Here is a 27,987-nt window from a genome sequence, read left to right on the forward strand (position 1 = left end):
GGGCACATGCTCCTTAGGGCACACGTGGAAAGCCTCTGATTATCTTTTACTGTTTGTATTTCCCCATTTATACAGATAAAGCATTGTCCATCTCAAACTATGTCATAGTTTCTGAAGTCAGTTTACAGATGGGGAAACTGAGGCTCAGATTTATAATTTGCTAAGGGTCACTCAAATAACAAGTTGCAGAACGAGAAATCAAACATGAATCTCTAATCAAATCTATTATACTGCCAAGTCTCCCAAATAACTGCAGCCCTGAGAGCCTAAGATAGTGGAAAAGAGATCAGGCTTCCTTCAAAGTCTTAAAGATCTGCTTGGCATCCCGGTTCTACAAATTTCTGTTTTTATGTTCTTAACCAAGTTCCTGTACTCTCTCTCTCAGCCTCAGTTTTCTCAGCTATAAGAAAGGCTTCATAACAATATATGTTTTATGAGGTTGTTCTGAAGATTAAGTGAGCTAATATGTGAAAAATGTTTAGTGCTTAATGTGTGAGCAGGTCACATTGCCTAAGTACATGGTGACTAGCTAGTAAGTGGCTGCTGCTGCTAATACTATTTCTACTTCTCCATGAGAACTCAGAATCAGATTAGTGTAAGATGAGAGCCAGAAGCAAGCTGTGTAGTTAGGATATTTGAAGGGATATGGTCTTTTGTTTCAATCCTTCCCCTAGAGTCATACCTTAAATTTCTCAAGGTCTGGAATTCATATATTCATGCATGTGTATTTAATAACCATTTACAGACCAGAAGCTTATTGTTTTTTAGTTGATTGTATAATATGGTAAGAATTATTCTGCCAAACTTAGTCTAAATTCTGGACAGTGGTCCAAGACCCAGAGACAGTGGGATGTGGAACATAGTTTTGGGCTTTCAAAAATGATGCAGAATTTCTAGGGAGGGTGGGTAGCTTACTGGTTGAGCAAATGCTGAGAATGCAAAAGGTCCCAGGTTTGATCCCCAGTACTGCCCCTCCCCCCCAAAAAAAAAAGAAAGAAAGAAAAAGACATTTCTAGCTATGTCTCTGATTTATACTGTTGTTAGAGCACTTTTCCTGGATAAAGAAAATAAGCAATTACAGGAAAATCATTTCCGGCTCATGCAGCAAGTTAGCTTCTTAGAGCGCATTATATGGAACATCCAGATTCGCAGAAAAGAGGTAAGATATGTACTTTTTATTGGGTCCTTAATCTGAAGTTTAGTTGCTAAGTTTGCTGTACCCTCTCTTCTCTTCAACTTCATATAGCTCTAGTTGTGCTCTTGGCTTCATGGTGGGTTGCAGCAAAGAGGCTCCTTGGCTACACATATACCAGGGTAGCAAACCCTGCAAATGCTGTCGACCAACTCTGCTCTTCATTGGGTCAGCTTTAAAACTCACTGATGTGATTCCAAAGCAATTCGTGTATGACTCTGAGCTTCTTCTCTAACATATCATATAGTGGTTATTGCTGTTTTTCTTTTCTATCGCATTAACTCTGCAGTGAGATCCTAGAGAGCAACAACTGTAGTTCATATATTGCTGTATCTGCAGATAGATGCTCCACAGATATTTGAGAATGAATGAACGTTAAATGTTTTCATATATATGCTTCATTCTCAGCAACCTTGTTCATAATGTATTACTCTAGCACATTAGGAAAGAAAGGTGAGCAAGTCTTGAGCTCAGAGAAGTTAAGTGAAACTAGCCTATTAAAGAATCAAGACAACAGAGCACCTTAGTCCAAGAAAAGCAATTATGTTCCAAAAATTCAGACAAGTAACCAAGTTTAGAGAGAGGCAGAAAATAATACAGGGTGAGACAAGGTCTAGAGTCTGGATGATAAGCAGGTTAGAAAGAGGGACTTCAGTAGGAAGAATTATATTCTAAATCCAAGGCAGAGGCTATTTTCTTCCTTCCCTGGTTTGTATCATTTGTAAGACATCCCTTCCCAGGATACTTAACAGTAGATCCTGCTTGTTGGGCACTATTGTTGAGAATGCACCTTTACTCTCAAAAGGGTAATTGCTTCTAAGCTATGCTAGTTGTTTTGAATATTTCATCAAAAGTAGAATTTTCAGCTGGGTGCAGAGGCGCACACCTGTGATCTCTGCAACTGGGGAGACTGCAGGCAAGAGGATCACAAGTTCAAGGCCAGCCCAGGTAAGTTAGCAAGACCCTAAGCAGCTTAGTGAGATCCTGTCTCAAAATAAAAAAGTAAAAAGGGCTGGATATATGGCTCAGTGGTTAAGTGTCCCTGGGTTCAATCTCTGGTTCCAGAAAAGAAAGAAAGAAACCAGATATAAAAGGGTACATATTATAGGATCATATGATTCCATTTATATGAAATGTCCAGAATAAGAAAATCCATAAAGTCAGCAAATATATTAGTGATTGGCAGGAGAGTGGAATGAAAAGTGACTGCTCATGGGTGTGGGGTTTTTGGGGAGGGTAATAAAAATGTTCTGGAATCAGATAGTGTTGATGGTTGCATAAAACTGTGAATACATAGAAAAGCACTGAATCAAGCTTTTTTTTTTTTTGTGGGAGGGGTTACTGGGAATTGAACCCAGGGTGACTTACCACTGAATTACATCCCCAGTCCATTTTAAATTTTTTGCTTTGAGACAGGATCTCACTAAGTTGCTTGGGCCTCACCAAGTGGCTGAGGCTGGCTTTGAAGTTGGAATCCTCCTGCCTCAGCTCCTAAATTGCTGTGATTACAGGCATGTGCCACCATACCCAGCTCTTCCAAGCATTTTTAAAGGGTGAACTTTGTGGTATATGATTTATTTGTCAACAATGCTATTATAACAACAAAAAATAAGACCCTTGTATATGTTCTCCAAATATGAACAGAAAAGAAGAAAGATGAAGACAGAATGTATAAAATCATGTGAGTAAAAACTAGAAAGATAGGCAGACAGAGATAGACTATATAATCTATATATTATATGGATAGTTTATATAAATATATATAGCGATCAATATAGACTATATATGGGAGAGAGAGAGAGAGCCTGACTTATTGATAGTGTTGTTCAAGCAACTTTTCATTCTATACCCTTTTATGCTTTTTGTTGTGTGTAGTATATTCAGGTATTATAGTTATATTATATATTCATATGTATAAATTCTAGAATCACACTGCCAATGGTTTATCATTATAATATTTAATATTAGTCCATTCTTTCCTTTTAGGAAGCAACAATTAGTGACATCCCTGGACTTGATGTACTAAAGAAAATATTGCCTTTTCCAGGATCTAGGTTAGTAAAATCAATAGAGTCATCTGCATGCCCGAGAGGCATAGCTGTTAACTAGCTCTGAGTTGCTGTCTTGAGAAAGCATAGCATTGAAGAGTATTCTTCTACAATTAGTAAGTGAATCTTCTCCTAACTCCTTGTCCCCTCACCAACCCTTCACCCTCATACCCCACAGAATCTTATTTAAGTAAGATGGGAGGTAACCTACAAGAATAGGTTAAAGGTAAATTTTATTTTTTTTTCTTTGTGCTTGAGAGTTGTAAAAAACTGAAATATTATTGAAGCCACATCCCTGTAACCCCAAACTTCTACCAGGCAATTCTATTCATACAATGCCCTCACTCATGTTCTTTCTTAGTTTTTCAGGAGCACGTCTGTTAGAATCCATTGGAAATCTTCAAGGGACCAAGGAACATAAATCAGAAGCAGCAACTGGAGTTTCAAAGTCCCCTGAGTCTCTTTCATGTTCACAGAATTCTGAAACTGGATACATAAATATGGCTTTTCTGAAAGAAGCACACAGCCTAAAAAAACAAGACCAAAAGTCAGAACTATAAAATCGCTGGTGTCTAACACTATAATGATCAAACCTGCTAACTTAAAGCTTGAACGTTAAAGTGGACTATGACATGGAAGATTCCAGATTCCTCACTGTATGTCAGCCAGGAGTCTTCAAAATTGCTGATAATTCATTAAACAGTTTCTAAAAATGGATTTCTCAAGTTTGTTTTATATCCTGAGATGATTTGTATTGATCAGTACAGTGAAGTTTAATGATATAATTAGGTTTTACTTCAGAGTATATATATGGTTAATATAGCATTCTTTTCCATTATCATGGGTATTTTTAAGTTTTATTATTTAAAAAAAAACACAATGTAATCACATTTAAGTAATTAAAAAAAAAAACCTGTATAATTCTTTTTTATTTATTTATTTATTTATTTGGTGTACCAGGGATGGAACCCCGGGGGAACTTAACCACTGGGTCATATATCCAACTGGCTTTGAATTTGTAATCCTCCTGCCTCAGCCTCCCAAGCCACTGGGATTACAGGCATGTGCCACTGTGCCTCATTAATCCCACATCCTTTTATTTTTTTGGTAACAGGGATTGAACTCAGGGATGCTTAACCACTGAGCCATATCCCTAGCCCTTTTTTATATTTTAGAGATAGAGATAGGGTCTGGCTAAATTGCTTTAGGGCCTTGCTGAATTCTTGAGGCTGGCCTCTAACTTGTGATACTCCTGCCTTTGCCTCTGAGTCTCTGGGAGTACAAGTGTGCAGCCACCGGGCCCATTTTAGATGCACTGAATTTTTATAGGTAACTCTTACTTCCTCAATCACTAGAAAAGATGATCCAAGGATACAGGAAATAATAGCTATTGTATTAAACGCGGGCTCTGACTCTGAGTCTAGCCCAAGGTAACATTTTTTTCAATCAATTCACTGGGTCTATTTAACGAAACTTATTATATACTAGTTGATAGTAGGCAACGCAGCCTCAGCTGTGAACAAGACAGACTAGGAGAGTTTTTACTCATGGAATTTATGTACTATTAGGGAGGAGGCTGTGTGTGGCAGGGAATGAACGATGAAGACATATAATTTTGAACAGTTGAGCAGCAAAAAGAAAACCAGTGATCTGAGTGACAAAGGGCTTTTGTTTGGTTGCCCCTGGGCTGAGCCCTGAATTACAAGGAGCTACCCTGCCTTCCTTATAAAGGATCTCTAAGAATATTTCAGAATTAACATCTACTACCAAGACCCAAAGGAAAGTAGCGATTTTAATGACCTGGAGGAAGAGAAAGGCAGAATAGTAACTGAGGGTGAGTCATCTGAGGTGAGGCCAGACTGCAGGTGGCCAGACTGCTGCATTTAGAGCTTTGGACGGAAGAAGCTGAATTTTATTCTAAATATCAGAAGCCAGGATTTATTTCTCAAGCGCAAAGATTATTTTAAAAACCCGAGTTGCTCTATGGGAAATGAGTTAAAAGTTTATGGCAGAACTGAAATTAGGATTCTAGTATCCTGAATTCAAGGAAGGGACAAGTACTGAGCAAGCCTTATGTGCCAAGCCGTTTTCAATACCGAGGATGAACAAAACAGAGATCCTCGTAAGTAGAACAACCACCACGAAACAGTTGGTTTGGAGGTCCTGGCTTCAAGAGCTGAAAGCCTTGCTTATTCAAAACGCCCTGGATGTAAAGATTAATCTACACTGTACTAGTACAGCTATGTCAGTGGGAAGCCTATCGACCTTGAGCAAAAAGATGCCGGGCCTTTCCTCCCCCTCCTTCCCCTCTTGCGCGCTCCTTTCCCTGGAGCGCCCCCAGCTTCCACGAGCCAACCGGATCGCGCCTCGCGTCGGGGACCGGGCCCGGTCGACTTCTACTACGCCTGCGCCGAACCCTCTCCCCCGCAGCGCAGCATTGGGTTTAGTTCACCGGAAGCCAGATTTCTGCTTCCGGGTCGGAGCCATGGCGGTGGCAAATTCAAGCCCTGTCAATCCCGTGGTGTTCTTTGATGTCAGCATTGGCGGCCAGGTAAGGTACAGGCGGTCACCCAGATCTGCGCGAAGAGAAACCGCACGGGGCTAGCCGGTCACAGCTCACCAACCCAGAGGGGGAGGACTTGGGAGCCAGAGTGTGAAACTGCACCGGAGCCTTCCCTCCTGCGGGGCGGGAGGGTATGAGTCTTGCCCACCCAAGCACCCTGCTTCTGGAAGGACTGGGCAGGACGCAAGGTCAAGCTAGGCAGATGGAGGAGGAGGTGGAGGTGGAAGTGGAAGTGGGAGATGCCTTGCAGCCTGGGGATGTGGCATCTCCCGTGAACCCATCACAATCGTGCGCTGGTGCTTCACAAAGACTCCTGCCGCTTGCAGGAAGTTGGCCGCATGAAGATCGAGCTGTTTGCAGACGTTGTACCCAAGACAGCCGAGAACTTTAGGTAAGGAATAACAGAACCAGGAGCTGGACGTCCGCGGAATCACCCATCTGCCTCTGTCCACTCAGTGCCTTTGAGATCTGTTTTCTCTGGGTATTGTTCTGTCCGAATGGGTACTGCTTTTCTATTGTTCTCATATCAACTTATGTTGTTAGGCATATATGCCTGTGTGTCTTGACATTTGGCTGTCTGGTTGGTGAGTTTGCTGGATGCAATGTCTATACCCCTTCATCTCCTCCTGAGATTAGAAGTGCACACAGCTATGATGGCATAGTGACTGAACTGTTCATCTTTTCCCTTTTAGGCAGTTCTGCACTGGAGAATTCAGGTCAGTCTCTGCCTACTTCTGAGGGTGTGTTGGGAAAACATTGGAAAGCCCTGAGTCATAGAAGAGAATACCACAGGGATCTATCCTTAGGTGTTTCTCTTTTCTTTTTTTACCTTCTATATGTCTCTTCTCCCTACTTTCTTTAGGAGAGTTCCTTTGGCTCCAGTGTGTCCTAAACTGGAAAGGCCTATGATTATCTGATATCATTCCAAGTCTCTTTCTTTTTGGTTATAGAAAAGATGGGGTGCCAATAGGATACAAAGGGAGCACCTTTCACAGGTAAGGCTTTTGGTGAGATATTCTCGGGATTTTCACAAATACAATCATCCTTTGGTATCAATGGGGGGTTGGTTCTAGAAACCCCCACATCCTTGCCCATGGATACCAAAATCTGAGAATGTTTAAATCTCTTATTTATTCATTTTTTTCAGTACTGGGTATTTTGAGACAAGAGTCTCAATAAGTTGCTGAGGCTGTCCTTGAGTTTGGGATCCCCCTGCCTTAGCTTCCTGAGTTGATGGTATTACAAGCATGTGCCACCATTCTTGCCTCATTTCTTATTTTATTTTTGGTACCAGGGATTGAACCCAGGAGTGCTTAACCACTGAACCACATGCTCAGCCCTTTTAATTTTTTATTTTGAGACAGTCTTGCCAAATTGGTTAAGGCTTCACTAAGTTGCTGAGACTGCCTTTGAACTTGCAATTCACCTGTCTCAACCTCCTGAGTTGCTGGGATTATAGGTGTGCACCACTTCACCCAGTAAGTCAATATTTTTTTAAACCATAGAATCTTCTCTTAGGATCTTTTGCTCTTTGTTTTAGGGTTATAAAGGATTTCATGATTCAAGGTGGAGATTTCGTTAATGTAAGTACTGTTTCTTCCCTATCAAAGATTCATAGACACATTTTTTTTTTTTAAATACCAGGAATTAAACCCAGGGGCACTTAACCACTGAGCCACATCCCTATCCTTTTTTATTTTATTTTATGTATTTATTTAGTTTGAGACAGGGGTTCTTACTAAGTTGCTTAGGACCTTGCTAAGTTGTTGAGATTGACTTTGAACTTGGGATCCTCTTGCCTTAGCCTCCTGTGCTGCTGGTGGGATTATAGGTGTGCTCTACTGTGCCTGGCCATAGACTTAGTTTTTATTTTGTTATTGCTACTTTTACTACAAGAACCCAATCATCAGGTTTGAGAGCAATAACAAAGTTTGATGGGAAAAGTATAGAGATGGGGATGTATTTTAGAAGGCTGACTGTAACTGACAGTACCCTTTTTTTTTTTTTTTTTTAAAGAGAGAGTGAGAGAGGAGAGAGAGAGAGAGAAAGAATTTTTGATATTTATTTTTTAGTTCTCGGCGGAAACAACATCTCTGTTGGTATGTGGTGCTGAGGATCGAACCCGGGCCGCACGCATGCCAGGCGAGCGCGCTACCGCTTGAGCCACATCCCCAGCCCATGACAGTACCCTTAAATAAGAAATATCCATGGGGCTGGGGATGTGGCTCAAGCGGTAGCATGCTTGCCTGGCATGCCTGCGGCCCGGGTTCGATCCTCAGCACCACATACAAACAAAGATGTTGTGTCCGCCGAGAACTGAAAAATAAATATTAAAAAATTCTAAAAAATAAATAAATAAATAATAAATAAAGTACGTGTATGAAGATTAAAAAAAAAAAGAAATATTCACATTTTTATTGAGTCATTGATTTCCTTGGTCTAAACCTCAGTATTCTGGGGATAGAAACTGAAATTGCCTGGCATACATACAATGATCTGTGAGAGACTCATACTAATTGTTCCAATGTAACTTAGAACTCAGCTGCAATTTTTTTTTTTATTTTTTATTTTTTACAATTTGTTTTTTCTAAATGGAAGTAAGTCTCTTTTTTCAGTGAGCTGAATGCTTATGTTTTGTTTTCCATTTCTGGTCTGGAACTTTAGTGTCTGGAAAGCAATGGGCTTTTTTGTTTGTTTGCTTGCCTTTTGTATTTATTTTCTTTTTGAAAGCTGTGTTTTTAATCAGTAATTGATTAGTGATCAAGATATCAAAACAAAAAAGAGGTAGATAGTTTTGGGGAGATATTTATTCCATTCTTTAGATGAGCCCAACTGATTAGACTTACTGCTAACCATGATTTTCTTGTGACTACACTGTTTGTGTCCTCATATCAAGTCTTCTTCACCCACCTCAACCTTGGAAGTTGTTTGAATAAACCAGTTTTTCTTTTCTTTATGTTTTTGTTCATTTGTTTGACTTTTGGTACTGGGAATTAAACTCAGGGCCTTGCTTCTCTGAGCTACGTTCCCAAACTTTTTTTGTTTTATTTTGATACAGGGTCTCACTAAGTTGTCCAGGATGGCCTTGAACTTACTATCCTCCTGCCACAGCTTCCATTGTTGCTGGGATTAAAGACATGAATAACTGTGCCTAGTTCTTTCATGAGTGGATTTTTTTGTTTATTTTGTTTTTTTGGGACTGGGGACTAAATTCAGGGGCACTCGACCACTGAGCCACATCCCCAGCCCTATTTTGTATTTTATTTAGAGACAGGGTCTCACTGAGTTGCTTAGCACCTCCCTGTTTCTGAGGCTGGCTTTAAACTCATGATCCTCCTGTCTCAGCCTCCCTAGCGGCTGGGATTATAGCCATGTACCACGGTGCCCGGCTCATAAGTGGATTTTTGTTTGTCTTTTTCGTACTGGGAATTGAATGCAGGGACACTTTATTGCTGAGCTACATCACCAGCCCTTTTTTCCTTATTTCATTGTTTTATTTTGGGACAGATTCTCACTAAGTTGCTGATGCTATCCTTGAATTTACAGTCCTCTTGCCTCTTCCTCCCAAGTCACTGGGATTATAGGCATGTGCTACCATGCTCAACTTTCTCATGTTTTTTGGTTTTGGTTCTGGCACTGGGGTTGAACCCAGAGGGGCTTTTACCACTGTGCCACATCCCCAGTTCTTTTATTTATTTATTTATTTTTATTTTTGAGACAGGGTCTCGCTCTAAGTTGCTTAGGACCTTGCAAAGTTGCTGAGACTGGCCTTGAATTTTCAGTCATCCTGCTTGAAACTCCCGAGTCACTAGGATTACAGGCATACGCCACTGCTCCCAGCATCTCGTGTTTTTAAAGACCTCTCTCTTTTCTGTGTAAGATTACAAAGTGGCAGATTTGGGGCTAAGCCATGCTTTTAAATATGTTTTAGTTCAACTGCATGGTGTTGTATTTCATCTACACTATGTTATAAAACTTCAAATTTCAAAAACATTCTGGAATTTTGTTTTCTCTTTGAAAAATGGAAAATGGCACACATCTGTAAACCTAGCAGCTTAAGAGGCTGAGGCAGGAGGATTGCAAGTTCAAGACAGCCTCAGCATCTTGGAAGACTCTTTTTCAAAACAAACAATAAAAAGGGCTGGGAGTATAGTGTAGCTCAGTGGTAAAGTGCTCCTGGGTTCAAGCCCCAGTACCCCCCAAAAAAGGGAAAATGGGTGTTCACTAGACCTGCATTTCTCATACAGTGACAATTGGTTAAAATCTAGTAACTGGTTTCTTTAGACAAGGGTATCCTTACCATTTCACCACAGTTTCCACTACCTGTTTCCCTTATATATATCACCTGCCCCTCTAGGCATTACTTTCTTCCTATAGTCTCTTGCACTGTGGGATTGTTTTATAGGGATGGGACTGGTTTCTTACTGGTCTTTGCTTTGTCCCTTTCCCACCACTTGTTGATAACCCAAGGGTTGGAAAATAATTGCTCAGTCTCAGGGCTGGATTTAGAGAGAAGCAATTGCTCGGAGCCTCCCTTAGGGAAGACAAGATAGAATGAGTAAGATCCAGAAAAAGCAGGATTTAAGACCTTCTAAAGTTTGAACAAGACTATTTTTTCATTTTGTTTTTAATGATATTTATTGTTTTGTTCTGGTCACAAAAGAAAAGTGTGAAGAAGAAAATTAATCCTGCCCAATCTCCCCTCTCAGGAATATATACTGTTAGCATTTTGATTTATAGTTGCTAGTCTTAATATATTAGAATATGTGTATCTACTTTTTTTAAAATCGGGTACTAGGAATTGAACCCAGGGTTCATACATGCTGTGCCACTGAGGTACATCCCCAGATTTTTAAACATTTTTTTGAGATAGAGTCTCACTCATTTGTGCAGGTTAACCTTGAACTTGGGACTTCCTGCATCAGCCTCCTAGGTAACTATGCCATTGAATCCAGCTGTGTGTATACCTACTTTTTTTTCCCCCTCTGGTACCCGGGATTGAACTCTGAGGCACTCGACCACTGAGCCACATCCCCAGCCCTATTTTGTATTTTATTTAGAGACAGGATATCACTGAGTTGCTTATCGCCTCGCCTGTTGCTGAGGCTGGCTTTAAACTCAGGATTCTCCTGTCTCGGCCTCCTGAGCAGCTGGGATTACAGGCTTGCACCACCGCGCTTGGTTATATACTTTTTACCACACTTAAACTGACATGTCCTGTATTACCCAGGGTTCTTCAGAGAAACAGGACCAACAAAATGAATGTATATGAGTGTGTGTGTGTGTAAATATATATGTATGTATGTATGTATATTATAAAAGAAGAGATTTGTTAGATTGGCTCACATAATCACATAACCTGTAAATATCCGTGATGGCTATCTGTAAGCTAAAGAACCAGAGAAGCAGAAGCCTAACATCCAGTACACCTGCTAGTATGAGGCTGAAGGCCAGAGATCCCTTGGAGGGTTTCTAGGTGCAAAGACTGAAGAGTCCAAAGACTGAAGAACCAGGAGTCTGACACCAAAGGGCAGCAGGACAAATGAAGGTGTCCCACTCAGGAAGGAAGAACAAGAGAGAGTTTCCCCTTTTTTTGCTTGTCTGTTCCATCTATCTAGGCCCCCAGCCATTTGGATAGTGCTTATCTACACTTAAGAGTATGTTTTCCCCATTCGGTTAATGTTTATGTGCCAATATTCTCTGGAAACACCTCCATAGTCATGTTTTGCCAGTTCTCTAGGTATCCTTAGTCTGATAAAGTTAACACCAAAATCAACTATCACACCTTATTTTTCATATTTAGAAATTATCTGTCCTTTTCCTTGTCATTAAGTTTTTTTAAAAAAGCTTTGTAGCTGGGCATGGGGATATGCACCTGAAATCCCAGCTAGTTTGGAGCCTGAGGCAGAAAGATTGCAAGTTTGAAGCCAGCCTTGGCAGCTTAATGAGACCCTGTCTCAAAATAAAAAAATAAAATGGGCTGTGGATGTAGCTCATGGTAGGCCTTCCTCAGTACCAACAACAACAAAAAGAGTGGAGATTTCATACTCACTAGATAAGTAAAGAAGACAAGGTTGAAGCTGGGCACTGTAGGGCATGTCTGTCATCCCAGCAGTTCGGGAGGCTGAGGCAGGAATATCGCGAGTTCAAAGCCAGCCTCAGCAAAATTAAGGAACTAAGCAACTCAGTGAGTCTCTGTCTTTAAATAAAATAGGGCTAGGGTTGTGGCTTAGTGGTCGAGTGCCCCTGAGTTCAATCTCCTGCACCCCATCCCCACCCCCGCCCCCCAAAAAACACATCAAGGCTGAGATAGGAAGTTGCTTTCCTAGCTAATAAGTGATAGATTTGGAACTCAAATCTAGGTCCTTCACTACACAAAATGTGATATTTATCCAAATAAAAGTTTGAATCTGGACAGTTTTCCTTTCTTCCTAGGCTTACATTTTACATTAATCCAGTTTGGTAGGCTTTACCTCAGAAAGGGACCCTGTATTCTGTACTAGATCGGTGCTTGTTTGTTTTTTTTTTTAATTTTTAAAAAAAATTGTTGATGAACCTTTATTATTTACTTATTTGTTTGTTTATTTATATATGGTGCTAAGAATTGAACCCAGTGCCTCACACATGCTACACTGAGCTACAACCCCAGCCCTAGGTCAGTGTTTTCCAGTCCTACCACATATCCAATATTCTTTCTCTTTACTGACTAGGAAAGACTGATTTTTTTGGCACCCCTCAGTATTACCTTTTAAAACCTCAGGGATTATGTTTAAGACTTTATTACCCAGAGTTCAGTTTGCTCATTTGAAAAATAGAGATGATACCACTTATTCCATAGGACTGTTGTAAAAGCAAAGAGATAATGCAAATCTTGATTAAGCAGAAATTGGGAATTTATGATTAAGGTGGGTGTTTCACAGAATCAAAGGAAGAAATAGAAACAGAAACTATAAAGAACCAAGGTGGTTCTTTTTTTTTTTTTTTTTTTTGTAGTTGTAGATGGATACAATACCTTTATTTTATCCATTTATCTTTATGTGGTGCGAGGATTGAACCCACGTGTCAGGAAAGCACCCCACCACTGAGCTACAGCCCCAGCCCCCCAAGGTAGTTCTTTAATTCTGTTTCTCTATTGCTCTCTGCACATCTGTACGATGTTCACTTTCTCTCCTCTGGTCTACTTTGTAGAAGATAGACACCTCCAGTTTCCCAATTCACTGGGTGCAAATTCAACCTCAGAGAGAGCATCTATTCCACTTCTGGATTCCTAGAGATGGAATTCTAGTTGGCCCAGTATGGGTTAGATATTCTTCCCTGGACTAGTCAACTTTGGTTGGACAGGAGGGTAGTATCATGTATAGACCAGAGTGCCAAGTACTTACCCACCCTCATAGATATTTTGGGGAGTGGGTAGTCTCACTTAAGAGGGTACTTTTATGTCACTGCATTCATGAGAGTCTTTGGGAATGGTAGGATTATATATGTGATCACTGTGCTGTTGTTCCTTACTTTGCCCTTACCTTAACGATCTTTCTAGAGGATCTGTTTTATCCAATCTGTGAGATGTCTTGGTGAGAGTCTGGTCTTACAGGTGCCTTACCTGGGTCTTGCTTTGATTGCAGGGTAGGACCAAAGAGATGTGGTTTCCAAGGTAATCAAGAATAGTAAAAATAGACTTTAAAGAAGCTGGGCTTTGGGTTTAGTATTTCCAGGGTGCCCAGCCCTCCAAACCACTAATTCTTTGTTTCTCTTTGCTCAGGGAGATGGTACCGGAGTTGCCAGTATTTACCGGGGGCCATTTGCAGATGAAAATTTTAAACTTAGACACTCAGCTCCAGGCCTTCTTTCCATGGTAAGTGAGGTTCAGTCAAGAATTTGGGTTAGGTTGATTGCAGGTTTCTGGACCCACGTGAGGCCCAATCCTGTCTCTGAATAGGAGCAAATGTTTTCCTTCTCTTGCTTGACTCTGGCCTCACATCTGCCACCCCCACCTCCTTCCTTAGTCTGGTTGTTGGGCAAGGCCTACTAGCCTTTATTACCCAGACTTCAATTTGCTCACCTGAAACATGGAGAAGAAAATCACATTCTGATGTGTTTCTTACTTTTGTGTGAGACAGGATGTGTGGCTGGGCATTCAGCTTTATGGCTCAGAATGCAACTAGTTGTGCTCTCAAGACCTGGTGTCCATCTACTTATTGTCCTACCCATGGTCACTCACTCACTGCAGCTGTTTACCTACGCTGCCTGCTGGCCACTCACCTGCTTTTCTCACTCACCTCTTGTTCATCCGTCCTGCTCCCATGTCCCACCACCCTGACGCCCATTTATAATCTCTGGTATCTCAACCCCCTTTACAGTCTTCTGTTCTCCTCACTCTCCTCCATACTCGCTTCTGTGTATTTATCCCTCTCTCATCCTTTGCCATATTCTTCCCTCTTTCTTCTCTCTCATTTCCCACCGATAGCACCAATTTCCCTCCATCAGTACCCCAAGTCTCACTTTCCCAGTCCTAATATTTACATGCATATTCTCTGTCCTGCTTGCGCACTCTTCACAGCCACTTTGTTTCAGTTCTTATGGTATAAGAATATACCATAAGAATATGGTATAAGAATATACCATAAGAATATGGTATAAGAATATAGCCTTGAGCTGGGCGTGGTGGTGCCTTGTCTGTAATCCCAGCAGCTAGAAGGCTGAGACAGGAGGATCGAAAGTTCAAAGCCAGCCTCAGCAATAGTGAGGCACTAAGCAACTCAGTGAGACTCTGTCTCAAATCAAAATACAGAACAGGGCTGGGGATGTGGCTCAGTGGTTGAGTACCCCTGAGTTCAATTCCTAGTACCCGCCCCCCCCCCCCAAAAAAAAAAAAAAGAATATACCCTTGATTCCTGCCATTGTGATACTTACCACTACCACTTACCAGGGGAAACATGCAGGTAAAATGACCAGTTTGGTATAGTGTAGTCTGTGCCATCAGGGTATAAAGGTGAGGGTGCCTCTATGGACATAAAAAGGACTGGGAAGACCCAGAGGAATGAGAATGATGCTTCTAGGGGTAGGAGAAGCCTTCACAGAGGAAAGGACATCTGAGTTCTTAAATAAATTTTGTACTAGATAACAAGAAAAAGGAACATTTCAGGTATAGCAAACAGGTTCTGCAAATGTCCAAGACCATAAAATAGCAGGACTGAATATTCAAGGGTCAGAAAGTGATAAAGGTAATGAGAGCAGAGGATGCAAATGGGAGGAGGGAATGGCCAGTAGAGAAACTGAAGGGGCAGGTAGATCTAGCTCCTGAAGGGCTAGAAAAAGGTTGAGGTGTATGGGTTTGCTTTCATAGGTTTTGGAGAGCCATATTACACTCCTTTGAATAGAGTTGATCAACTTTGTGTTTGAGAATGAAGACTCTACCTGTAGTGTGAGTGGCATTTGGGAAATTGAGGCAAGGAAGTCATTAAGAGGCTGCCCTAACAATTGGGCAAGACTAGATTAGCAGTTTGCAAGTCCCTTTAGTAAAAAAGCCAGGCTGGATAAGCACAGGTAAAAGGTGCAAAACCAGCTAAGGTGGGCTTATCTTTGCTGTGAGAATTAAAACCCCTCTCTGGTCATGGCATAGTGCTAGCACCTGTGGAGGAGTTGGAAAAATGGAAGGAAGCCTTGGTTTCTGTCCCCTTTAGGCTGATACTAACTAAGGTGGGTTTTGTTGTTGTTGTTGATGTTTGTTTGGTTTTGGTACTGGGGATTAAACCCAAGGGTGCTTTACCACTGACCTTTTTATTTTTCATTTTGAGACAGGGTCTTATTATTAAGATTGGCCTCAAACTTGCAATCCTCCTGCTTAAACTTCTTGAGTCACTGGGATTGCTGACATGTGCCACTGTGGCTGGCATTATTGGCCAGGCATTATTGGCCAAGTTGTGCTATTGTAAGTCTTGTAGCATGGTTGTTTTGGCTTCCGTCTTTCCATTGAATTCTTCAAGGACAGAAGTAAGTCTCCTGATTACCAGGCCTTTCTTCCTATCATAGAAAGGCTATTGAACAAATGCTGATGAGTGACAGAATAACAATCAGAATAGTGGGTAACATTTATTGGATACTTAATAAGCACCTTACCTGCCTTATTTCATGTTAATACTCTCCAAACTCTGTTTGAGATAGGTAATGAGGAAACAGACACAGATAGGTCACATGTCTAAAGTAAGGTCACACAGCCAGTGGTAGAGTTGGGGTTCAAGCTAGGTTATCTAGCTACAGTTTATTCTCTAAACATAAGCTATACCACCAGAAGAATGAATAAATAAGTGCCTAAGGACAGAGTATTCCTGAGCTACAAAAATGTTCATATGACTTTTTGTTTTTGTTTGCTAAAAAATGATTATACTGATCTGCAAAATAAAGATAGATGAAATAAGGTCCCTGGGAATTCTGATCCCTTGTTCCAAAGCATGGACCTATTTTGGACAGCTCAGGTAGTCCCTAACTTTCATATATGAGATGTTCTTTTTACATGTGTATGGTACTAGGGATTGAACACAGGGCCTCATGCATGTTAGGCAGACTCTTTGCCACTGAGTAACATCCCAGCACTTTTTATTTTGAGACAGAGACTTACTAAATTGCCTAGGCTGGTCTCAAATTTGTGATTTTCTTGCCTTCACCTCCTGAGTAGCTGAAATTTCCAGTGTGTGCCACTGTACTCAGCTGAGATTTTTTTGTTGTTGTTGTACCAGGGATTGAACCCTGGGGCGCTTAACCATGGAACCATATCCTCAACATCCGCCCCCCCAACACCCTTTTTAATATTTTTATTTGAGACAGAGTCTCTCCAGGTTGCTTAGGGCCTTGCTAATTTGCTGACGATGGCTTTGAACTTGCAATCCTCTTGTCTCATCGTATGCTAAGATTACAGGCATGTGCCATTGCACCTGGCAAGATGTTTTTGAATACATGTATGAATGCCAAAAATAACCTCATTTTACTCTCTTTATCTTACAAAAACTAAAATAGCCTCATCTTACATAGGAGATTTCTAAAGCATAATATAAAATTACTTAGAGATTATCCCTAGATATTGGCTTTAATATTTTGCTAGTATTTTATGAATTTTTTTCCTTCATAGTTGAACACAGACTCAACCATTTTAAATTCATTAAACTATCTGATTAAGGCTAGTGACCTACTTAATATAAGTTCCAGTTTTGTTGGGCAAGCGCACGCCTATAATCCTAGCAGCCTGGGAAGCCAGGGCAGGAAGATCATGAGTTCAAAGCCAATTTCAATAATTTTTTTTTTTTTTTAGTTGTAGATGGATACAATTTTTATTTATTTGTGAAACCTATGTTTCTTTTTAGTACAAGAAGCACTTTCAGTTTTCCATTTCCTACTCCTTTTTTCCCAGAATAAGAGAAGTTATGCAATAAAATTTTCATAGTTACATAGTCACTTGTTAGGCAGTGCTGCTGAAACAACTTGGCTTTGCTTGTATACAAAGTCTGAACTTAGCATTTTAAAGGCAATTTAGTAATACATATAAGAAATGTTTTTTGATACATATAAGAAATGTTCATATGAGAAATGTAAGTATCACTGCACTGAAACTATAACCTATTCATTCATAATACATTATTAAATATAATGATGTTAAAACAATTTCAAGAGAGGAAAAGGAGAGATACAGCTATAGTTTCAGATTCTCAATTTAAAATAATACTTTTTATGATAAAATTCAATAATAAAAGGTTTGAGGTATAACCGTAAATATAAACAATCACAAAACAAACATGATAGTTTGTTATAAAGCTATTTATTGATTGATTTGAGATGGTCTTAACTTTGTTGCCCAGGCCAAACCTTGAACTTACCATCCTCCTGCCTCATCTCCGCAGGTAGCTGGGATTACCAGTGTGTGTCACTGCCCAGATAGTATAAAGCCATTTAAGATAAAAAGTTTATTGCATAGGCAACAGGTCTTTTCCTAGCAGGCACTGAATTTGTAACTGAAATCCATTTTTAACCAGTTTTGGACTAAATATACCAAATTATGTCCCATGAATAATTGTTTCTCTTAGAAAAACTATCATTTAGGAGAAATGTACATTTATTAAAAGATATAATTCCTTTGGGACAGGAATTGTGTGTTCTTTTCTTCCCCATATCCTAGTGTTCTAGAAGAGGCTGGATCATGATCAGTGCCCTGTTAGATTTGCTGAAAGAGAGCATAGATGAATCAGGCTCTTTTGGGAATCTTACACTTAACTAATATGGCCAGGGAAACTTACTGCAAATATATTTCATTTATATCAGGCAAACAGTGGTCCCAGTACAAATGGCTGTCAGTTCTTTATCACCTGCTCTAAGTGTGATTGGCTGGATGGGAAGCATGTAGTGTTTGGTAAGTCCTACTCCTGTCCCATTGTCCAAGTCCCACTAACCCCGGGTGGGGCTTCCAGATCCAGTCTCCAAACTCTCACTAAGAGTGTTCAAGTGGTCAGGCGTGGTGGCACACGCCTAGAATCCCAGGGGCTTGGGAGGCTGAGACAGGAGAATTGCGAGTTCAAAACCAGCCTCAGCAACTGTGAGGCACTAAGCAACTCATTGAGACCCTGTCTCTAAATAAAATACAAAAAAGGACTGGGGATGTGGTTCAGTGGTGGAGTACCCCCGAGTTCAGTCCCTGGTACCAAAAGAAAGAGTGTTCACATGGTATAACTGCTCTAGGTAGTAATAGGGAAGGTGGATATTGTAGGAAGGTGGGGAAAATGTGTGGTTAGGGAACTAGAAGGAAGGACAAAGGACCATCCGATATAGTATGTAACCATTTGGGTAATATGTATTCTAGGGGAAAGCCCAGATGCTATCATTAAAGAAATGCCACAGAAGCAGCATGATACAGTGAGGCTTTGGAATTGCTTAGGCCTAAACTTGAACCCTAACTGACTACTTAGTACCTGTGACCTTGGATAAGTCATTTCACCTCACTGAATCTCAATTTTCAGAAGTTATTAAGAGGATCTAATGAGATAATAGTTAAGAATCTGCTTTGGGAATTGGAAAATGCTATGCAAATGTGAAAAATAAAGTCTAGTTCTTTTTATAGGAAAAATCATTGATGGACTTCTTGTGATGAGAAAGATTGAGGTAAGTCTTTATTCAATGTCTTCTTTCTCAGTGTTTCTGATCTGGTACTATCTGACTAGCAGTGAGGAGATAAAGTATGAGTGGGCTTCAGTTTGTTAGGCCTAGTTGTTATTGTTTCTGGTTTCACAATTGCCTTAGGAACAGGAGGGAATGCCTCTCAAGTTTTCTTGGCCCTGGAAACTAATCTCTCTGGCCAATACTGAGGTTTGGCCTCTGATAACCTTGTCACCTATTTGATAAAATTCCATTCTCAGCATTGTATTCAAAATCCTTCATGATCTGGTCTCTGCCTACCTCTACATGGCCGCTTCTTTTGACACTTCCTCCTTTGTGTTCCAGTCACATCAGACTATTAGCTCTTCTCTAAATGTGCCATTTCTGTGCCCACATCCTACTCTTCCCTATTCCTGAGCCTTTGCTCATGTCCTTCCTCTACCTGGAGTGCTCATGTTTTTCTTCCTGGTGGGATCCCATTCATTCACATTCCAATGTCTCCACTCTGTGAATCCTTCCTTGACTTCTTTTTTTTTTTTTTTCCTGCCTTTTAAAAAAATTTTTTATCTGTTCTTTTTATTTACACATAACAGTAAAATGTATTTTGACATGTCACACATACATGGGTATAACTTCTCATTCTTGTGGTTGTACATGATGTGGAATTACACTGGAGGTGTATTCATATATGAGCAGAGGAAAGTTATGTCCAATTCATTCTACTATCTTTCTTCCTTCTTTATGCATCACTTAATTATTCCATTTGTCCCTTTTTCATCTATTTCTTAATATTTATTACATTGTTATATATCACAGGATTGCTATTTTCTTAGTGTTTTACATTTTCTCTTTGATTTGTGTTATATAGTTTATCTGTGTGCAAGGACATATATTTTCATATTGGTCTCTTGAGTTACTGAATCCTTAGTATAGGGAGAGAGCTGGCGGGTGTCAGTAAATGTTTGAGGGAGTGAGCAAGTCCCTGAGTGAATGAATCTTCACTGCGCTTTCTTTTCTAGAATGTTCCCACAGGCCCCAACAATAAACCGAAACTGCCTGTGGTAATTTCACAGTGTGGGGAGATGTAGTCCAGACCAAGACTGAGTCAGGTAAGTGTGTTCTCTCCTATTTGTTAGGAAGGAGTAAGGCTCCAAAGAAGGCAGTTTTGGTCTAGTGGAAAAACTTAAAAGACATGGATAGGATTGAACCCACTTCCTCTCTGTGTAACTTTAGAAAAATTTCTCTCTGAGCTTTTCCCCTCATCTGTCAGAAGGAGAGGATACTTATCCCTTAAGGTCATCACAAGAAACAAAAGAGAAAGGATTATGGAAGTACATTACTTTTCTCTCAATCTGAAAACCACTCAGGCAGTTTGTAATAGTACTGTCAAACTATAGCTCCATTCACTAGTCCAACTAGAAGGACCTGACTCCAACCCTGGGCAGCTCTACTGGGATTAGCCAGGAGACATATCTGTCATGCTTCTCATCAGAACTGATGTTGCAGTTAGGCCCAAACTTTAAACGCCTTACATTGCTCTGTCTTCATGAACTCCATTCCTTCGCATAGTATACTACTTCCTGCTCTGGGCCAGGCAGCAGGCTAGTAAAGAATTCAAAGGTCTCTACCTTTCAAGAGCTCCTAGGAATTAAGACATCCTTGGAGGTGATCACTACTAATAAGAGTGACATTATAAGTGTTTTGAGACAACAAGGGAAAAATGGGTCACTCCCACCTAGGTGAGGGAAGGTGGTATTTTGTCTGTCTTTTTTTCTTTTTTTCCAGATTTGCAGAAAAGTTGGGAAAACAGTACATTGAACACTAGATTCACCATTGATTAATGTTTTTGTTTTATTGTTTTGCCTTGACATTTGTTTTTGCTTTCCCTTCTTCTCTCCACTCCCATTCCCACTCCCTCTCCTCCTTTTTCTTATTCATTTTCCCCTCCTTTTTTTTCCCTTCCTTCTTCTTTCTTTCCCTCCTTTCCATTTTTTTTCCATTTTAATATTGCAGACTTCTTAAGCATACATAACCAGAATATTATTATCTAATATATGGTACATGTTCAGACTTCCCCCAAAGTAACTTTTAGAGCTTTAAAACAAAAAGATCCTGGCCAAGTGTGGTGTCTTGTGCCAGCTAATTCAGGAGGCTGAGGCAGGAGAATCACATGAACCCAGGAGTTCAAGACCATCCTCAGCAACACAGCAAAACCCCATCTCAATAAAGAAAAAGAAAATTTTAAAGTTCAGTCAAGATTCCTATCATATTTCATTTGGTTCTTTATTTTTTAATTACACAAGTAACAATATGATCTCTTTTGAAAATTTTCACACCAAAGAGATGAAATAAAAGCCCCCTGAAATCCACATTCCCTCTCACAAGTCATTTCCTTATCAGTTTGAGAATTTTTTTTTTTTTCCTTTTTGTGGTGCTGAGGATTGAACCCAGGGCCTCAATGCATGCTAGAAAAGTACTCTACTACTGAACTACATCCCAGCCTCTTGGTTTGATATATATTCATTGGGACATCTAATTTTGGAAGGATTTGTTTTTCCTAATTTGTACTAGATTGTTCTTTTTTTTCTTTCTATTTGGCATTATGTCTTTTTGGGGTGATTGGATACCAGGGATTAAACTCTGGAGCCCTCATCCACTGAGCCACATCCCTAGCCCTATTTTGTATTTTACTTAGAGACAGTCTCACTGAGTTGCTTAGGACCTCTCTAAGTTGCTGAGGCTAACTTTGGATTCGTGATCCTCCTGCCTCAGCCTCCCAAGTGGCTAGGATTCCAGGCTTGCACCATCACACCCAGCTTGGCATTATGTCTTGATAATTTGTCCTTCTTTGTTCATATGAAACTATCTTATTTAAAACAGAACTATAATAAATACTCTTATCAGACATTTGTACCATATAGTTTCCCCTTAATGATTTGAATATTTATACATTATAAATATTAGTTTTCTGTTTTATATGTTGTGACTGTTCTCTAGAATATACTGGTATTGTGTTATTTAAGGTTGAAAATATCCTCTGCTAACAGAAGTTCTAAATTTTGATGAAGTCAAATTATCAATTCCTTATAACTTTTCAGTTTTGTCTTAAGAAGGTCTACATTTCCTCAGATCATAATGTCTCTGTATTCTTTTGAGTATTTCAGTAGTTTTATTGTATACTTAAATTTATCTAGAATTTATTTTTCTGTATGGTATAAGATAAGTTTCCTGTCCTTTTATCCAAATAGAGTCCAGTCAAATATCAGGCCATACTTTGTATCATACTTAGTATCATACTTTGTGTTCCGGCATCTGGCACTTATAGGCATTCAGTAAAAATTTCTTACATGGGATGATAGAGAGGGAAAATGCCAGGCATCTTAGACAGGGAACTGATGTGAGCAAATGCTGAGGAAGGAATGCACAAGTGTATATTGAGTGCTGCAAGTGGACCACTCTCTTGTTCAACCAAATGGTCTCTTCTTAGGCCCATTGATACACTGAGCCTTCCTTTCTGCTGATACTGAGGGCCCCTTGGACTCAACCTGTTCTCCCTCTTCAGTAGCTATTGGCCCTTCTTACATTTTCCCACTCATTTCTTTGTGTAACTAAAGTTGTACTCATAGGTCCTTTTTCCTTTTGAAGATTGACCATGGATTATACTGGAGGTCAGAAGATAACAAAATGAATAAAGTTTAGAAATTCTTCATTTTGGAGCCTCTTTTTCTGTAATTTTGTGAGTTCTTTATAGAAATTACTACAAGTTCTAATCTGTGCCCCCATGAAAGCCCCTCTTGCCAGCCTGCAACCCAAGTAGAACAGATTCCTCAGATGGACATTTTACATTCCAGAGGTTTCTTCATCAGGACTGCCAAAACATAATCCTTTTTGTAATAATGGAAATGTTCCATGTGTGCACTGTTTAGTATGGTAGCTGCCTTCCACATGTGACATTTGAGCACTTGAAATGTGCTGGTGTGACCATGGGACTGAATTTTAAATTTCATCTAAATTTTTTTAAGAGTCATATATGGCTAGTAGCTACTGTATTAGCCAGTGAACTCTCAACCTAGGTACCTAGGAACACTAATAAAAGCAGTTATCCCTTATTGAATACTTCTGTTGTCCAAATATTGAAATAAGAACTTCGCTTGAATTATCCCATATTACCAAGAATCCCTATATTGGGGGCAGAGTGACAGGTAGTATCATCCCATCATTTTTCGTCCCAGCTGTAAAGTTATAAGTATCTCTAATCTTGTAATCTATGAGATGAAGGAGCTGGGATGGAGATGGAAAACAGGTGAGGTCTCTGATCATTGGTACCTCCTATGGAGCAATTCCTCACAAAACTCTTTTATATTTTGCCTTCTCAGGATCTGACTTTGATTTTGTTAAAAATTAAGGTGTCTGCACAGCCCTAATGTAGAAACCTTGGTTTTATCTTAGTGGGTCCTGGGAAATCTTTTAATGATGAATTGGGTTAGCTATAGCACAAAGGAATGTTGACCTCAGGATCTTCCTGCTATTGTCTGAATGGGTTCTTGGCTACTTACATGTACATGGGAGTCAGTGGTAGCTCTGGTTTCATAGCCTCGGTGTCTTGGAAGAGGGACTGGTTAGGCAGCGCTGCTAGTCTAATATGCTGTCTGCCTCCCTGTGATTCTCATACCTAATACTAGTTCCAAGTGGTAGACAGCTTTCCTTGGTTCATAGTTGCCTAAACTCCCATACAGATGAAAATCATTTGGGGGCACTTGCCAAACCTAACCTAATTTACAGATCCTCTCCTGCTTATCAAAGAAGTGTGAAAACCAACCTTTTATTTTAATATTTGTACTTAGGAAAAAATATTAGTACACACATATTATTATAGTTATAGTTTACAGTGAGACAATATTAAAATTCAAAGAGTGATAATGTTAAAAAAAATTGTACCTGTGGACAATAAATATGGTAGTAGTTGTGAAGGTGCTATTTGTTCCCCCCAGCCAATGCTGGGAATCAAAACCAGCATTGCTTATGCCTAAGCAAGGGCTCTGCCACAGCTATATACATCCCCAGCCCTTAAGGTGCTATTTAAATGACTGAGGTATAGGAAACACTATCCCCCATTCTGGAATTACCTGGAGACATTCCGGTAGGTAAAGATTATACAAGATGTGTTGGTTGCAATTGGTCTTGTTCTCCATTCCGTAAGTAAGCACTGATTGATTGATAGGTTCCGTGGCTGAGTACAGTGGCACATACCTGTAATCCCAGCTACTCAAGAGGCTGAGGCAGGAGAGTCACAAGTTTGAGGCCAGCCTGGGCAACGTGTGTGTGTGTGTGTGTGTGTGTGTGTGTGTATCGGTTTGTGTCTGTGTGTATCTGTCACTGGGGATTGAATCCAGGGTTGTTTTACTGCTCAGCTACAAACTAGACTTTTTTATTTTTTAATAAATTGGGGAGGGGGTCTCATGAAGTTGCCCAGACTGACCTCAAACTTATTATCCTCCTGATTCAGTCTCCTGAGTTGCTGAGATAACAGGTTGCACCCAGCTAGCCTATACAACTTAGCAAGACCCTGTCTCAAAGACTAAAGAGCTGGGGCTGGGGTCCAGCACTTGCTTATTGTTAGTGAGGCTCTGCATTCCATCCCCAGTACTGGGGTGGAGGTGAGGGTGGGGAGCACTGGATTAAAGGTTTTAGAACAAGGAAAATGTGAAGGAGGCCTGGTTCTGCCTGGAGCGGATTGGGAAACAGCTGAAGTTCTACAAGAAAGAATAGACCTTGTCAGGGACTAAGACTGAGGTCATTCCTGACAGAGGCAAAGCATGTGCAAAGGCATAAAGGTAAGAGAGCAGTGTAGGGGGAACCACAAATAATTCAGTATGGCCAAAGTGGAAGAAAATGAAGCTGGAGGAAGGCCAGAGCCAGTGCCAGGCAAATAATTCTTATGCTCTTCTGAGAGGAGGGGATGGGCTTCACACAATCCTCCTCTCCCGGAGAGAGTCCATTGTGTTTCCATGATTCTCAAAGGGGGTCCTGACCCTCCAAAAAGAATTAGTCCAATGAGCCAATGAGAGATTTGGGGCAGGAGAATCTTACAGATGAATTTTCTTCTTCAGAAGATTCTGACAGCATGGACTGGAGACTAGTAGGAGTTACTGTAATCCAGGCAAGAGAAAAGAGGATCCCCATGAAAATAGGTCTAGGGAGTACCCTGTGAGATGTGGTAGTTTATACTTGCGTGCCGTTGGAGTGTGTAAAACTGTTCCCTGCTGTGAAAGTTAGAAGCCTGTCAGCTGAAAAGGCAGGGGGGCCGGTGGGAGAATGTCAGGCTCCATTCCAGTTCAATCCAGTGCAAAGGTAAGCTGGCTGCAGATAACTGGGCCTTCCACACATGGAAATATGACTTGTAAGTGGAATGCTATTCAGCCTTAATAAAACGAAAGAGGTAAGACCTCTGTGTAGTGGCAAGGTTTCTAAGACAAATTGACAGTCAAGATAGTGTACATTGTGTAAAAAGGGCACAATTTATATTGAATAATTATTTGAGAAATTTTCTGCAGTGAAAAGTAGTAGACTGTTGATAGATACAAAAGAGACTTTCTATTCAGTTTTATATTGTCCTACTTGAATTTTCACATTGAGCATGCATTTTATAATAGAAGTATATACTATGCATATATGTAGTTCTAATTAATTTTAATTCCTCTCAGCCTCTCCCAAGAGCATGCTTCTAACTATATCTAACATCAGTTTATAAATCTTCCCTGATCTCTCTATCTTTTCCTCTCAGCTACAAGCCTAGGCAGTGGTCCCACTTGAGTGCTTCCACAACACTTGCTTTCTCTAAAATGTGCTGGTATGTTTTTCTCTGGACCAAGAATTTCTTTTTTTTTCTTTTTTTTTTTTTTTTATTGGTCGTTCATAACATTACATAGTTCTTAATACATCATATTACACGGTTTGATTCACGTGGATTATGAACTCCCCCTTTTACCCCGTATACAAATTGCTGTATCACATCAGTTTCCCTTCCATTGATTGACATATTGCCTTTCTACCAAGAATTTCTTGAAGCAAGGATCATGTTGACCAACCCAGTGCCTGGTCCAATAGAGCCAATGGGTCTAGTAGTGCCTGGTCTTGGTGCACTATGCAACTGATGAAACACATTTATTCATTTTTATACTGTTAAGTTGATGGCCCTTGGTTAAACTTTTTATTTGTGGTTTTTATTTGTTTGTTTGTTTGAATCCAGGGGCATCTTACCACTAAATTATATCCCCAATCCTTTCTACTTTTTGTTTTGAGATAGTGTCTTGCCAAATCACTGAGGCTGCCCTTGAATTTGGGATCCTCCTGCTTCAACCTCCTGAGTAGCTGGGATTAGAGACATCATTTCAACCTCCTGAGTAGCTAGGATTAGAGACATCATGTACCTATCTCTTGGGGTTAAACTTCTATCTGAACCTGGCATCATAGAGGACATACTGTCATATATATATATATATATATATATATATATATATATATATATATGAATGAAAGATCTGTTTATTATATATATGGTGGGCTTTCCTTTCTCTGTATTCCTGGGACCAAAACCTGTAAGGAAGGAGCTCCACAGGGAGTGATCAAAGCCTGATAAAAAGGACACAGGCCTAGGAGCCAAGTAGACCAAGAAGTCCCACCACTGTCTCACTAACTCTGATGTTAGTTAAGTCATTGAACCACTTGGGATTCTAGTTTGCCTCGTTGCAAATAGAGAAAATATATTGCACAGAGTTATGAAGGGTAAATAATGAGATAATATGTTTAGCCATAAATATTAGTATCCTTTTTTTGGTTCCTATCCAATATATATTTTTGTTCTCTATAGGGGGGTTTGACCTATGATAAAAAGTTGAATGGGTTATACTCTTTGGGAAAGAGAATGAGAAGTATAGAGGACAGCTGGAAACATTGTCTGTCATGAATATTGCTTTCTTATTCCCTTGAGCTGCTTATCTCCCCATCCTCTACTGACCTTCCTGTCTCTGCCGTTGTAGATCATTCCTTGCTCTGGATGATGTTCTTGAGTCATATAAGCTGGACTGGCCTCTGTGTTTGCACTCCTGCCTGCTGTGACCCTGTTTGATCAAGAGATCCTGGAATATCACAGATTCAGAACTACAATTGTCCGTGCTTAAATTTTCAACTGTAAATAAAGGATTTTTGTGTGTTGTTTTTGTTTTTTGTTTGTTTTGTTTTAGTTTGGTTTGATTTTTGTGTATGTGCATGTGTGTCATTTTTAAATGATTATGATGGCCAGGCATGATGGTGCATATCTATTATCACAGTGACTCAGGAAGTTGAGGCTGGAGGATTGAAAGTTCAAGGTTAGCCTCAGCAACTTTGTGAAAACTTTAACCACATAGTGAGACCCTTTTTCAAAATGGAAAATTAAAAAGGGCTGGGGGTATGGCTCAATGGTAGAGCACTCCATTGACTCCCAAGGGGTGGAGGGTGGGGGTAAAATGTGAGTAAAATGGAAAGGTGAGGGGGATAGGTCAAAAAATGATTTCTTGGAAGAAGTGCCATCTGAGGTAAGTATTGACAGATTGGTTGGAATTAGCTAGGACATTAGGGTGGGGAGGAAGGAACTATGTTCTTAGTCCAGAGTCTGTAGAGGTGGGGAACCTTACAAAGGAGAGTCTTGGGATGAATCCCTTTCCCCTTACATTGGCAGTCAGCTGGATTTGCGTGTAGTGTGGTCACTGCATATCTGAATAGTGTGAGCTCTTAGGGTGGCAAGGGGGACTAGCAGAACTCTGGAGTAAGTTCCAACTTCAGAACTGGAGATGAATTTCAACATGAACTGTTGGTCCTGTGGCACTTCAGTACCATCTCCGCAGTGCTGTAACAACTCATCTTCATGTCATGCTCATTGAGCATGAAGAGAGCTGATTGAAATAACTGGATGAGTAAGTATGATGCTTTTCTAAGTAACATTTTAAAGACAAAGGTTACAAAATTTGTATTCTGCTTGAAAAGCCATCCCTTCAGAGCAGTCATGTAGG

The 27,987-nt window shown here is 40.2% G+C and overlaps 2 protein-coding genes across 5 annotated transcripts in view; both read left to right on the top strand.

Annotated features, from left to right (window-relative positions):
• Positions 1 to 3,800, top strand: part of Ccdc30 (coiled-coil domain containing 30) — a 110,075-nt gene extending 106,275 nt beyond the window's left edge. For both annotated transcript variants that reach the window (XM_077791136.1, XM_077791137.1), the window contains 3 exons: positions 1,045 to 1,159; positions 3,179 to 3,246; positions 3,602 to 3,800. In XM_077791136.1, coding sequence (XP_077647262.1) covers positions 1,045 to 1,159; positions 3,179 to 3,246; positions 3,602 to 3,800 — 382 coding nt within the window. The remainder of the gene's footprint in view (positions 1 to 1,044; positions 1,160 to 3,178; positions 3,247 to 3,601) is intronic.
• Positions 3,801 to 5,718: 1,918 nt separating this feature from the next.
• On the top strand, positions 5,719 to 27,055 carry Ppih (peptidylprolyl isomerase H). Of its 3 annotated transcripts, XR_003302767.2 has the most exons (11): positions 5,719 to 5,791; positions 6,130 to 6,194; positions 6,496 to 6,519; positions 6,754 to 6,798; positions 7,344 to 7,386; positions 13,563 to 13,655; positions 18,110 to 18,197; positions 18,903 to 18,943; positions 19,957 to 20,046; positions 25,722 to 25,787; positions 26,977 to 27,055. XR_003302767.2 is itself a non-coding variant. In XM_026410399.2 (10 exons), the coding sequence occupies exons 1-9, from the start codon at positions 5,726 to 5,728 to the stop codon at positions 20,023 to 20,025; spliced, it is 534 nt and encodes a 177-aa protein (XP_026266184.1). In that variant the 5' UTR covers positions 5,719 to 5,725; the 3' UTR covers positions 20,026 to 20,046; positions 26,977 to 27,055. The 3 variants fall into 3 exon arrangements, 2 of the variants coding, with proteins under 2 accessions (XP_026266184.1, XP_026266185.1); XM_026410399.2 differs by lacking the exon at positions 25,722 to 25,787; XM_026410400.2 differs by lacking the exons at positions 25,722 to 25,787; positions 26,977 to 27,055 and adding an exon at positions 20,723 to 20,889.
• The last annotated feature ends 932 nt before the right edge of the window (positions 27,056 to 27,987 follow it).

The sequence above is a fragment of the Urocitellus parryii genome, chromosome 11, assembly GCF_045843805.1.
Source record: "Urocitellus parryii isolate mUroPar1 chromosome 11, mUroPar1.hap1, whole genome shotgun sequence".
NCBI lineage: Eukaryota > Metazoa > Chordata > Mammalia > Rodentia > Sciuridae > Urocitellus > Urocitellus parryii.

Bases quoted from the DNA above. Each gene is read 5' to 3' on its own strand.
- Ppih (XM_026410399.2), top strand. From the start codon at position 5,726: ATGGCGGTGGCAAATTCAAGCCCTGTCAATCCCGTGGTGTTCTTTGAT. The intron at 6,195-6,495 runs GTAAGGAATAAC...TTTCCCTTTTAG, and splicing joins AAGACAGCCGAGAACTTTAG to GCAGTTCTGCACTGGAGAAT. The intron at 18,944-19,956 runs GTAAGTCTTTAT...TTTCTTTTCTAG, and splicing joins TTGTGATGAGAAAGATTGAG to AATGTTCCCACAGGCCCCAA.